The sequence below is a fragment of the Chlamydotis macqueenii genome, unplaced genomic scaffold, assembly GCF_036417535.1.
Source record: "Chlamydotis macqueenii isolate bChlMac1 unplaced genomic scaffold, bChlMac1.mat HAP1_SCAFFOLD_176, whole genome shotgun sequence".
NCBI classification, from domain to species: Eukaryota; Metazoa; Chordata; class Aves; order Otidiformes; family Otididae; genus Chlamydotis; species Chlamydotis macqueenii.
This window is the reverse complement of record NW_028239071.1, coordinates 250,601-262,295: the sequence shown is the minus strand read 5'-3', so window position 1 is coordinate 262,295 and position 11,695 is coordinate 250,601. Positions and strand designations below refer to the sequence as shown.

The 11,695-nt window shown below is 66.7% G+C and overlaps 1 protein-coding gene across 1 annotated transcript; it reads right to left on the bottom strand.

Annotated features, from left to right (window-relative positions):
• Positions 1-2,994: 2,994 nt before the first annotated feature.
• Positions 2,995-11,334, bottom strand: LOC147596098 (protein NDRG2-like). The gene is made up of 11 exons (XM_086771666.1): positions 11,233-11,334; positions 11,064-11,184; positions 8,991-9,053; positions 8,812-8,872; positions 7,015-7,101; positions 6,118-6,174; positions 5,649-5,743; positions 4,550-4,594; positions 4,406-4,473; positions 4,140-4,253; positions 2,995-3,182 (listed from the first exon to the last, which is right to left on the bottom strand). The coding sequence occupies exons 1-11, from the start codon at positions 11,255-11,257 to the stop codon at positions 2,995-2,997; spliced, it is 924 nt and encodes a 307-aa protein (XP_086627792.1). The 5' UTR covers positions 11,258-11,334.
• Positions 11,335-11,695: the final 361 nt, after the last annotated feature.

Here is an 11,695-nt window from a genome sequence, read left to right as displayed (position 1 = left end):
CGCCCACTGAAAAAAAACCGCAAAAATCACGAACGTCGGACGATTGCACCCACATCGAAAGTGCCAGCATGTCAGCCCCTTGCTGCTCCTCACCGGCTATTGGCAGCGCATCTACAGCACCACAGACATCGGGGCTCCGGGCTTTCCCTGACGAACAGGGCTTCGACATTTACCACCAGCTGCACCTGGGTGCCCCCTGAAAAAAAAACCCCAAAAATCACAAATGTCGGACGATTCCTGCCACACCTTAAATGCCAGCCTGCCAAGCTCTTGCTGCTCCTCACCGGCCATTCCCAGCGCATCTACAGCACCACAGACATCAGGGCTCTGGAGTTTCCCTGACCAACAGGGCTTCGACGTTTACCACCAGCTGCACCTGGGCTCCCACTGAAAAAAAACCCTGAAAAATCAAAAACGTCGGACGATTGCTCCCACACCAAAAGTGCCAGCAACTCAATCTCTTGCTGCTCCTCACCGGCCATTGGCAGCGCATCTACAGCACCACAGACATCGCAGCTCTGGGCTTTCCCTGACGAACCGGGCTTCGACATTTACCACCAGCTGCACCTGGGTGCCCCCTGAAAAAAAAACCCCAACAATCACAAATGTCGGACGATTCCTGCCACACCTTAAATGCCAGCCTGTCAAGCTCTTGCTGCTACTCACCGGCCATTCCCAGTGCATCTACAGCACCACAGATATCGGGGCTCCGGGCTTTCCCTGACCAACAGGGCTTAGAAGTTTACTACCAGCTGAACCTGGGCGCCCACTGGAAAAAAAATCCTTAAATATCACAAACGTCGGACGATTGCTCCCACACCGAATGTCCCAGCCAGTCACGCTCTTGCTGCTCCTCACCGGCCATTGGCCGCGCATCTACAGCACCACAGACATCGGGGCTCTGGGCTTTCCCTGACCAAAGGGGCTTCGACGTTTACCACCAGCTGAACCTGGGCGCCCACTGAAATAAAACCCCGAAAAATCACAAACGTCGGACGATTACTCCCACACCAAAAGTGCCAGCCAGTCAAGCTCTTGCAGCTACTCACCGGACTTTGGCAGTGCATCTACAGCACCACAGACATCGGGGTTCTGCGCTTTCCCTGACCAACAGGGCTTCGACGTTTACCACTCGCTGAACCTGGCCTCCCACTGAAAAGAACCCCGAAAAATCACGAACGTCGGACGATTGCTCCCACACCGAAACTGCCAGCCAGTCAAGCTCTTGCTGCTCCTCCCCGGCCATTGGCAGCGCATCTACAGCACCACAGACATCGCGGCTCCGGCTGAGCCGATTCGTGTCCTTCTTGAACAAGGAGATTTATGTGATGGGTGCCATCCTGTTCTCGAATCCTTGCTCCTTTTAATCACTCCCTCCCTCCCTCGAGATAATGTGAGACTGTTTCTTGCTCCAAACCAGACTTCCCCCTCCCACTAATTGCTTCTTCAAACTATATGGTTAGAAAGTTACTGGTTTTATACCCTTCATCTTTATGAGCCCCCCCCCGCTCCCTCCTTTCGCAGTCCTGCATGCCATTTTTACATAGCCAGGTGCCTGTGGCTGACCTTGTGTATTTAATGTAACTTTCTTGTGGCCGACTTTGTGTATTTCATATAACTCTCCATTGTTCTGACAAGGTTTGATGAACAAACAGCTCACAGTTTATTACACTGCCCCCCAAAATGTGCTCTTGCCCCCGAAAGTGGCCTCCTGCCCCACAACTGGGCCTTCTACCCCCTCAAAATGGCGTCCTGCCCCCCAAAATGCTCTCTCACCCCCAAAAGTGGCCTCCTGCTCCACAACTGGGCCTCTTACCCCCTCAAAATGGCGTCCTGCCCCCCAAAATGCTCTCTCACCCCCAAAGGGGCCTCCTGCCCCACAACTGGGCCTTCTACCCCCCCAAAATGGCGTCGTGCCCCCCAAAATGCGCTCTCGCCCCCGAAAGTGGCCTCCTGCCCCACAACTGGGCCTTCTACCCCCCCAAAATGGCGTCGTGCCCCCCAAAATGCGCTCTCGCCCCCAAAAGTGGCCTCCTGCCCCACAACTGGGCCTTCTACCCCCCCAAAATGGCGCCGTGCCCCCCAAAATGCGCTCTCACCCCAAAGTGGTCTCCTGCCCCCCAACTTGCGGGGGGGGGGGGTCGCCGAGCTCCCGCGCATGCGCGCACAGCTGGACCGTGAGGGGCGGGAGACCGGCGTGGAGCCGGTTGGGGGGGCGTGGGCGCATGCGCGCTGAGGGGCGGCGGGCGCGCCGGTGGCGGAGAGAAGGCAGGAAGCAGGAAGCAGGAAGCAGGAAGCGGCAGCGCCGCGGCGTTTTTATTGGCGGGGAGAGCGGCGGGGGCGAGGCCCGGCTCCGGTAACGGCACCGCGGGGGCGGGGGGCGCCCGGGGGGTTTGGGGTCCGGGGTGGGGGGAGACGGGGGATTTTGGGGGGGGGTCCCAAACCGTTCTAGGGGGATCCGGGGGGGGGGGGGTTGGGGGTCCCGGGATGGGGGGGTCGGGGGTATGGGGGGGGGGCTTGGGGGGCGGAGTCCCAAAGGGTTTGGGGGGGGGGTCAGAGGGGTTCTTGGGGGGAGGGTGGGGGGTTTGGGGTCCGGGGTGGGGGATTTTGGGGGGGTGGGGGGGCTTTGAGAGGGTGGGGGGGTTCCCAAACCGTTCTAGGGGGATCCCGGGGGGAGGGGGTTGGGGGTCCCGGGATGGGGGGGTCGGGGGTATGGGGGGGGGGGGCTTGGGGGGCGGAGTCCCAAAGGGTTTAGGGGGGGGTCAGAGGGGTTCTTGGGGGGAGGGTGGGGGGTTTGGGGTCCGGGGTGGGGGATTTTGGGGGGGTGGGGGGGGCTTTGAGAGGGTGGGGGGGGGGTCCCAAACCGTTCTAGGGGGATCCCGGGGGCAGTTGGGGGTCCCGGGGGGGGGGGAATTTGGGGGGGGGGGCCTCAAACCATTTCGGGGCATGCCGGGGGGGGTGCTTAGGGGGTCTAGGGGTCCTGGGTGCGGGATTTTAGGGGGGGTCCCGGATGGGGGGTGGGGGGGGATTTGGGGGGATGGAGCGCGGTCCCGGGGGGGGTCCCCCCCCCCCCCCCAGGCTGCCGCGGGACAGGCTGCGGCCCCGCCCCCCGTCCCCCGAGGCCGCGCTGGAGAGCGAGGCGGTGCGGGAGCGCGACAGCCGCGTCATGGCCGCCGCCGCCACTGCGGGGAGGGGGGGGCCCAGGGCCGCGCCCCGCCCCTCCCCTCCCCGGCCACGCCCACCCCCCTCCCTCCCACCCCGGGCCACGCCTCCCCCGGGCGCCAGGTGGTGCCCTGGGCCACGCCCCCTCCTCCCCCGTGCCACGCCCCCTCCTCCCCCCCCGGGCCACGCCCCCTCCTCCCCCCCCGGGCCACGCCCCCTCCTCCCCCCCCGGGCCACGCCCCCTCCTCCCCCCCGGGCCACGCCCCCTCCTCCCCCCCGGGCCACGCCCCCTCCTCCCCCCCGGGCCACGCCCCCTCCTCCCCCCCGGGCCACGCCCCCGCCTCCCCCCGGGCCACGCCCCCTCCTCCCCCCCGGGCCACGCCCCCTCCTCCCCCCCGGGCCACGCCCCCTCCTCCCCCCCGGGCCACGCCCCCTCCTCCCCCCCGGGCCACGCCCCCTCCTCCCCCCGGGCACGCCCCCTCCTCCCCCCCGGGCCACGCCCCATCCTCCCCCCGGGCCACGCCCCCTCCTCCCCCGGCCACGCCCCCTCCTCCCCCCCGGGCCACGCCCCCTCCTCCCCCCGGGCCACGCCCCCTCCTCCCCCCCGGGCCACGCCCCCTCCTCCCCCCCGGGCCACGCCCCCGCCTCCCGGAACTGCATTTAATTGCCCTGGGTGGAGGGGGGAGGTGATGTTAATTAGAACTGAGGAGCGTTAATTAAGCCTCAGGTCAATTAATTCCTGCCTCACAGCAGCTAATTACTCCCGCCAGGTCCAGGTTAATTAATTGCACCGCTAATTACCCCCCCCCCGGTGTAATTAACTCCCCCGCCTCAGCTGAGTTTTCCCCTTCCAGCACGCAAACGAGCCCCCCACCCCGGCGGTAATTAATTATGCAGAGCGGCTTAATTACCCGCCCCGAGCGCTAATTACCCCCCCAGGAGTGTTAATTAGCGGTGGCTCGTTAGGCGGTACTCACGGTAGCCCATGCCCTGCAGGAAGTACTTGAAGGCCTCGGTGAGCTTGGCCGGCTGCGCGGGTGGGGCCGTGACCTCCGACCCCTCCCCGGTGACCTCTGACCCCTGGCTGACCTCTGACCTCGCGACCCCGGTAAGGCCTGGTCCCCCTCCCCCCTCAGCAGTCCTCTGACCCCCCGTGACCTCTGACCCTCTGTGACCCCATGGGGGGGTGTCATGTGACCTCAGAGGAGGCCCGGTGACATCACAGGAGGCCCGGTGACATCACCAGTGACGTCACTCACCATGGCGTCCTTGTGGGGGGAGTTGTCGCCCACCACCAGCAGCACCGGGCAGCTGGGGGGGCAAAGGTCAGGGGTCGCGGGGGGTCACGGGGGGTCACGGGGGTCACGTGGGGTCAGGGGTCACTCACCGCAGGCTGTTGGCCCCGCTGCGCTGCAGGCCCAGGTCCCCGCGGCTGCAAGGGGGGTGTCCCAGTTCATCCTAGTGCCTCCCAGTTTGATCCCAGTTCCCCCTATTTTCTCCCCAGTTCCCTCCCAATTCTCTCCAGTCCCTCCCAGTTCCCTTCCAGTTCCCCTCAGCTCAATCCCAGTTGCTCCCAGTCCCTCCCAGCCCCCCGGTACCCCCCCAGCTCCATCCCAGTTCAATCCCAATTCCTCCCAGTTTGATCCAGTTTCCCCAGTACCCTCCCACTCCATCCCAGTCTGATCCCAGTGCCCCCAAATCCCATCCCAGACCCCCCCCAGTCCCCTCCCAGTCCCTCCCAGCCCCCCCAGTTCCATCCCAGTCCCCCCGGTTCAATCCCAGTTCAATCCCAGTGCTCCTAGCCCAATCGCAGTCCCTCCCAGCCCCCCCAGTTCCATCCCAGTCCCCCCCGGTTCAATCCCAGTTCAGTCCCAGTCCTCCTAGCCCAGTCCCAGTCCCTCCCAGTTCCCTCCCAATCCCCCCCGGTTCAATCCAGTTCAATCCCAGTCCCCCCCAGTCCCCTCGCAGTCCCCCCCAGTCCCCCCCCAGTCCCCTGCCAGTCCCCCCCAGTCCCCCCCAGTCCCCCCCCAGTCCCCACCAGTCCCCCCAGTTCCATCCCAGTCCCCCCCCAGTTCAATCCCAGTGCTCCTAGCCCAGTCCCAGTCCCCCCCCAGTTCCCTCCCAGTCCCCCCCGGTTCAATCCCAGTTCAATCCCAGTTCGATGCCAGTCCTCCTAGCCCAATCCCAGTCCCTCCCAGCCCCTCCCAGCCCCCCCAGTTCCCTCCCAGTCCGCCCCGGTTCAATCCCAGTTCAGTCCCAGTCCTCCTAGCCCAGTCCCAGTCCCCCCCCAGTCCCTCCCAGTCCCTCCAAGTCCCTCCCAGTCCCTCCCAGTCCCCCGCAGTCCCCTCCCAATCCCCACCAGTCCCCCCAGTTCCATTCCAGCCCCTCCCAGTTCCCTCCCAGTTCAATCCCAGCTCGATCCCAGTGCTCCGAGGGCAGTCCCAGTGCCCCGCAGCTCCGCCGCAGCGCCCCAGTTTGCCCAGTACCTGTTGTACATGGCCCAGAGCAGGGGGGCGTTGGGCGCCGCCCCCAGCCGCCGCCGGGCCTGCTGCACCGGGGGAGGGGCGGCCGCCAGCTCCTCCTGCGGCCTGCGCGTCACAGCCCCGCCCCCGCCCCGCCCCTGCCCCGCCCCTGCCACGCCCCCGTGTCACAGCCCCGCCCCCGCCCCGCCCCCACCCTGTGACCCACAAGTGACCCTCCCCCAACCCTTAACTGAGCTCCCTGACCCATAAGTGCCCCCCCCGACCCACAAGTGGCCCTTGGGGCCTCCAGGTGGACTCTGGGCCCCCCAAGTGCCCCCCACAGGCCCCCCAAGTGCCCCCAGGCCCCCCAAGTGCCCCTTGAGGGCCCCCAAAACTGACCCCAAGACCCACAAGTGGCCCTCCCCAGACCCCCAAGCGCCCCCGGAGCCACAAGTGGCCCCCCACGGGACCCCCAAGTGCCCCCCCGCCCGACCTGCGTGAAGAGGTGCGCCAGGATGAGCTCGCTGCTGGAGGACGTCAGGCCCGACAGCTGGGGGGGCACCCGTGGGACCCACGGCGACCCACGGCGACCCACCGCGATCCACCGGCACCCACAGACACCGTAGGGACCCACCGCGACCCACAGCGACCCACAGACACCGTAGGGACCACAGCGACCCACGGCGACCCACGGCGACCCACAGACACCCACAGACACCGTAGGGACCCACAGCGACCCACAGCGACCCACAGACACGACAGTGACCCACAGTGACCCACAGCGACCCACAGCGACCCACAGACACCACAGCGACCCACAGCGACCCACAGACACCGTAGGGACCCACCGTGACCCACAGCGACCCACAGTGACCCACAGACACCGTAGGGACCCACAGCGGCCCACAGCGACCCACGGCGACCCACAGACACCGTAGGGACCCACAGCGACCCACAGCGACCCACAGACACCGTAGGGACCCACAGCGACCCACAGCGACCGTAGGGACCCACCACGACCCACAGCGACCCACAGACACCGTAGGGACCCGCAGCGACCCACGGCGACCCACAGACACCGTAGGGACCCACAGCGACCCACAGCTACCGTAGGGACCCACAGCGACCCACAGCCGCCCACCAACACCGTAGGGACCCACAGCGACCCACAGCCACCCACAGACACCGTAGGGACCCACAGTGACCCACGGCCGCCCACCGCCACCCACAGCGACCCACGGCGACCCATAGGGACCCACAGTGAGCCACACGCGACCCCAAGCGACCCACAGCGCCGCGGGGCCAGCAGCAGGGAACCCCCCCCAAACCCCGCCCCCTTCTGCCCCACCCCTCTCCCCATTAGCCCTCCCCACCCGCCGGCCCCGCCCACCTTGTGCGCCACCCAATCCACCCAGCCCTTGGCGCGGGGGTTGATGTTGATCAGCACCAGCCCCTCCACCGCCTCGGGGTGCAGCAGCTGTGGGGCAGGGCCAGACCCATAGCGCCCCACGGCCACGCCCTCCCACCCCATAGCGACCCCCCAGCCCCATAGCGACCCCCCAGCCCCACAGCCACGCCCCCCGAGAGCCCCCAGCGACCCACAAGTGCCAAACCAAGAGACCCCACTAACCTCCTCCAGCCCCATAGCGCCCCACGGCCACGCCCCCCCAGCCCCATAGCGACCCCCCAGCCCCATAGCGACTCCCCAGCCCCATAGCGACGCCCCCCTGCCCCATAGTGACCCCCCAGCCCCACAGCCGAGCCCCCAACCCCCCAGCGACCCACAAGTGCCCAGAGACCCCACTAACCTTCTCCAGCCCCATAGCGCCCCACGGCCACGCCCCCCCGCCCCATAGCGACCCCCCAGCCCCATAGCGAACCCCCTGCCCCATAGCGATGCCCCCCGACAGCCCACAACCCCCTAGCGACCCACAAGTGCCCAACCAAGAGACCCCACTAACTTCCTCCAGACCCATAGCGCCCCATGGCCATGCCCCCTGCCCCATAGCGACCCCCCCTGCCCCATAGCGACCCCCCAGCCCCACAGCCACGCCCCCGAGAGCCCCCAGCGACCCACAAGTACCCAACCAAGAGACCCCACTAACCTCCTCCAGCCCCATAGCGCCCCACGGCCATGCCCCCCCGCCCCATAGCGACCCCCCAGCCCCATAGCGACCCCCCAGCCCCATAGCCAAGCCCCCAACCCCCAGCGACCCACAAGTGCCCAGAGACCCCACTAACCTCCTCCAGCCCCATAGCGCCCCACGGCCATGCCCCCCCGCCCATAGCGACCCCCCAGCCCCATAGCGACCCCCCAGCCCCACAGCCGAGCCCCAACCCCCCAGCGACCCACAAGTGCCCAGAGACCCCACTAACCTTCTCCAGCCCCATAGCGCCCCACGGCCACGCCCCCCCGCCCCATAGCGACCCCCCAGCCCCATAGCGAACCCCCTGCCCCATAGCGATGCCCCCGACAGCCCACAACCCCCTAGCGACCCACAAGTGCCCAACCAAGAGACCCCACTAACTTCCTCCAGCCCCATAGCGCCCCATGGCCATGCCCCCCTGCCCCATAGCGACCCCCCCTGCCCCATAGCGACCCCCCAGCCCCACAGCCACGCCCCCCGAGAGCCCCCAGCGACCCACAAGTACCCAACCAAGAGACCCCACTAACCTCCTCCAGCCCCATAGCGCCCCACGGCCATGCCCCCCCGCCCCATAGCGACCCCCCCAGCCCCATAGCGACCCCCCAGCCCCATAGCCAAGCCCCCAACCCCCCAGCGACCCACAAGTGCCCAGAGACCCCACTAACCTCCTCCAGCCCCATAGCGCCCCACGGCCATGCCCCCCCGCCCCATAGCGACCCCCCCAGCCCCATAGCGACCCCCCAGCCCCATAGCCAAGCCCCCAACCCCCCAGCGACCCACAAGTGCCCAGAGACCCCACTAACCTCCTCCAGCCCCATAGCGCCCCACGGCCACGCCCCCCAGCCCCATAGCGACCCCCCAGCCCCATAGCGACCCCCCAGCCCCACAGCCACACCCCCCCTGCCCCATAGCGACCCCCCCGCCCCATAGCGACCCCCCCAGCCCCACAGCCACGCCCCCCAGCCCCACAGAACCTCCCCCGAGATTCCCGCAGCCCTGCATTCCCCCAAATCTGCCCCCCACCCTGCCCCACATCTCACCCCAAATTTAGCCAGGACGAAGGCGCCGGCGCCCACCCCGATGCCCACGACGCTGGCGATGCTGGGGGGGTGGGCGGGGTCAGGCCGGTGCTGGCCCCGCCCCCCCGTCCCGTCCCGCTACGGGTCAGGGGCCCCCTCCCCGCCCCACAGCGCCGTGGGGCGCCCCCCCGCCCACTCACTTGAGGTGCCGGAGGACGCAGGGGACGATTTCGGCCAGTTGCTCCAGGGAGGGGTACTGGTACCTGCGGGGGAGGGGCGGGGGGCGGGGGGGGAGGGGCGACAGGGGGAGGGGCAAGGGGTCAATCGGGGGTCGAGGTGGGGGGAGGGCGGGCGAGGGGACCAATGAGGTGAAGCGATGGCGGTTGGGGGGGGGGAGGGGTGCGTAGGGTGATGCTGCGATGTGATGGCGGTCGAGGTGGGGGGACGGGGGGGCGGGGGGTCAACTGGGGGGGGGGGAGGGGTGGGGGGGTCAACAGAGAGACGACAGGGTCAACTGGGGGTTAATGGGGGCAACTGGGGGTTAGTGGGGGGCAACTGGGGGTTAATGGGGGTCAGTGGGGTCAACTGGGGGTTAATGGGGGCAACTGGGGGTTAGTGGGGGGCAACTGGGGGTTAATGGGGGTCAGTGGGGTCAACTGGGGGTTAATGGGGGCAACTGGGGGTTAATGGGGGTCAACTGGGGGTTAGTGGGGGGCAACTGGGGGTTAATGGGGGTCAGTGGGGTCAACGGGGGGTTAATGGGGGTCAACTGGGGGTTAATGGGGGTCAACGGGGGGCTTATGGGGGGCAACTGGGGGTTAATGGGGGAAACTGGGGGTCAATGGGGGGCAACTGGGGGTCAATGGGGGCAACTGGGGGTTAATGGGGGTCAACAGGGGGTCAACTGGGGGTTAATGGGGGCAACTGGGGGTTAATGGGGGTCAATGGGGGGCTTATGGGGGGCAACTGGGGGTTAATGGGGGCAACTGGGGGTTAATGGGAAGCAACTGGGGGTCAATGGGGGCAACTGGGGGTTAATGGGGGTCAACAGGGGGTTAACTGGGGGTTAATGGGGGTCAGTGGGGTCAACTGGGGGTTAATGGGGGTCAACTGGGGGTTAATGGGGGTCAACGGGGCGTCAACTGGGGTTTAATGGGGGTCAACTGGGGGTTAATGGGGGTCAACGGGGGGTCAACTGGGGTTTAATGGGGGTCAACTGGGGGTTAATGGGGGTCAACTGGGGGTTAATGGGGTCAATGGGGGGTCAATGGGGGTCAACTGGGGGTTAATGGGGGTCAACTGGGTGTTAATGGGGGCAACCAGGTGTTACTGGGGGTCACTGGGGGTTAATGGGGGTCAACTGGGGGTTAATGGGGGTTAACAGGCGTCAATGGGGGTCAACTGGGGGTTAATGGGTGCAACTGGGGGTTAATGTGGGGCAACTGGGCCTTAATGGGGGTCAACGGGGGTCAATGGGGGTCAACTGGGGGTTAATGCGGGCAACTGGGGATTAATGGGGGTCAACGGGGGGTTAATGGGGGTCAGTGGGGTCAACTGGGGGTCACTGGGGGTCAATGGGGGTCAACGGGGGGTCAATGGGGGTCAACTAGGGGTTAATGGGGGTCAACGAGGGGTTAATGGGGGCAACTGGGGGTTAATGGGGGTCAGTGGGGTCAACGGGGGGTCAATGGGGGTCAACAAGGGGTTAATGGGGGCAACTGGGGGTTAATGGGGGTCAGTGGGGTCAACGGGGGGTTAATGGGGGTCAACTGGGGGTTAATGGGGGTCAACGGGGGTTAATGGGGGCAACTGGGGGTTAATGGGGGTCAACGGGGGGTTAATGGGGGCAACTGGGGGTTAATGGGGGTCAGTGGGGTCAACGGGGGGTTAATGGGGGTCAATGGGGGTCAACTGGGGGTTAATGGGGGCAACTGGGGGTTAATGGGGGTCAGTGGGGTCAACTGGGGGTTAATGGGGGCAACTGGGGGGTTAATGGGGGTCACTGGGATCAACTGGGGGGGTCCGTGGGGTCAACTGGGGGGGCAGTGGGGTCAACCGGGTCGTCAGAGGGGTCAACGCAGTCAACTGGGAGTCACTGGGGTCAACTGGGGGGGCAGTGGGGTCAACAGGGGGGTCAGTGGGGTCAACCTGGGGGTCACTGGGGTCAACTGGGGGGGCAGTGGGGTCAACTGGGGGGGCAGTGGGGTCAACGCAGTCAACTGGGAGTCACTGGGGTCAACTGGGGGGAGCGGAAGAGGGGAGTGCAGACGCACCCCGGGGGGTAGGGCGGGGCGCCCACCTCCATGCCGGGGGGGTCGAGGTGGACGAGCAGGGAGTGGCTGGCGACCTCCCGCATCTCGGGGTGGGCGAAGAGCGGGGCGAAGCACGAGGCGTCTGCGGGGGAGGGGCGCGGCGGGAGAGGGGGAAGGGGGCGGGACTCACGCGTGTGGCCCACGTCCGGCAGCATCAGCAGGGCGGGGCGACCAGGGCGGGGCGCGCCTTCCAGCGCCACGTGAACAGGCCCCAACGGCGTCTCCAACACCGCCCCCTGCTGGCCGGGAGGACCGGACACCGGAACGGGGAGTGGTCGCCGCCACACCCCCCACAGGTTCGCCCCCAAAATCTCGCGATTTCCCCCAAGATTCCCACCTTTTGCCCGCCAAATCCCGCATTTTTGCCCCAAATTACCCCATTTCGCACCAAAATTCCCCCATTTTGCCCCAAAATCTAACGATTCCCCCCAAATTCCCCCATTTTGCCCCCCAAATCCCGCATTTTTGCCCCAAATTCCCCCATTTCACACCAAAATCCCACATTTTGCCCCCAAAATCCCGGGATTTCACCCCAAATTCCCACATTTTGCCCCCAAAATCCCCCATTCTTGCCCAAAATTCCCGCATTTCGC

What these genes read in the sequence shown, in the direction of transcription:
- LOC147596098 (XM_086771666.1), bottom strand. Translation starts at nt 11,257, where the DNA reads ATGCTGCCGGACGTGGGCCACACGC. An exon ending in TGGATTGGGTGGCGCACAAG is followed by an intron (nt 6,175 to 7,014) that starts GTGGGCGGGGCC and finishes GTGCCCCCCCAG; the next exon opens with CTGTCGGGCCTGACGTCCTC. An exon ending in CCTGCAGGGCATGGGCTACC is followed by an intron (nt 3,183 to 4,139) that starts GTGAGTACCGCC and finishes CCCTCCCCGCAG; the next exon opens with TGGCGGCGGCGGCCATGACG.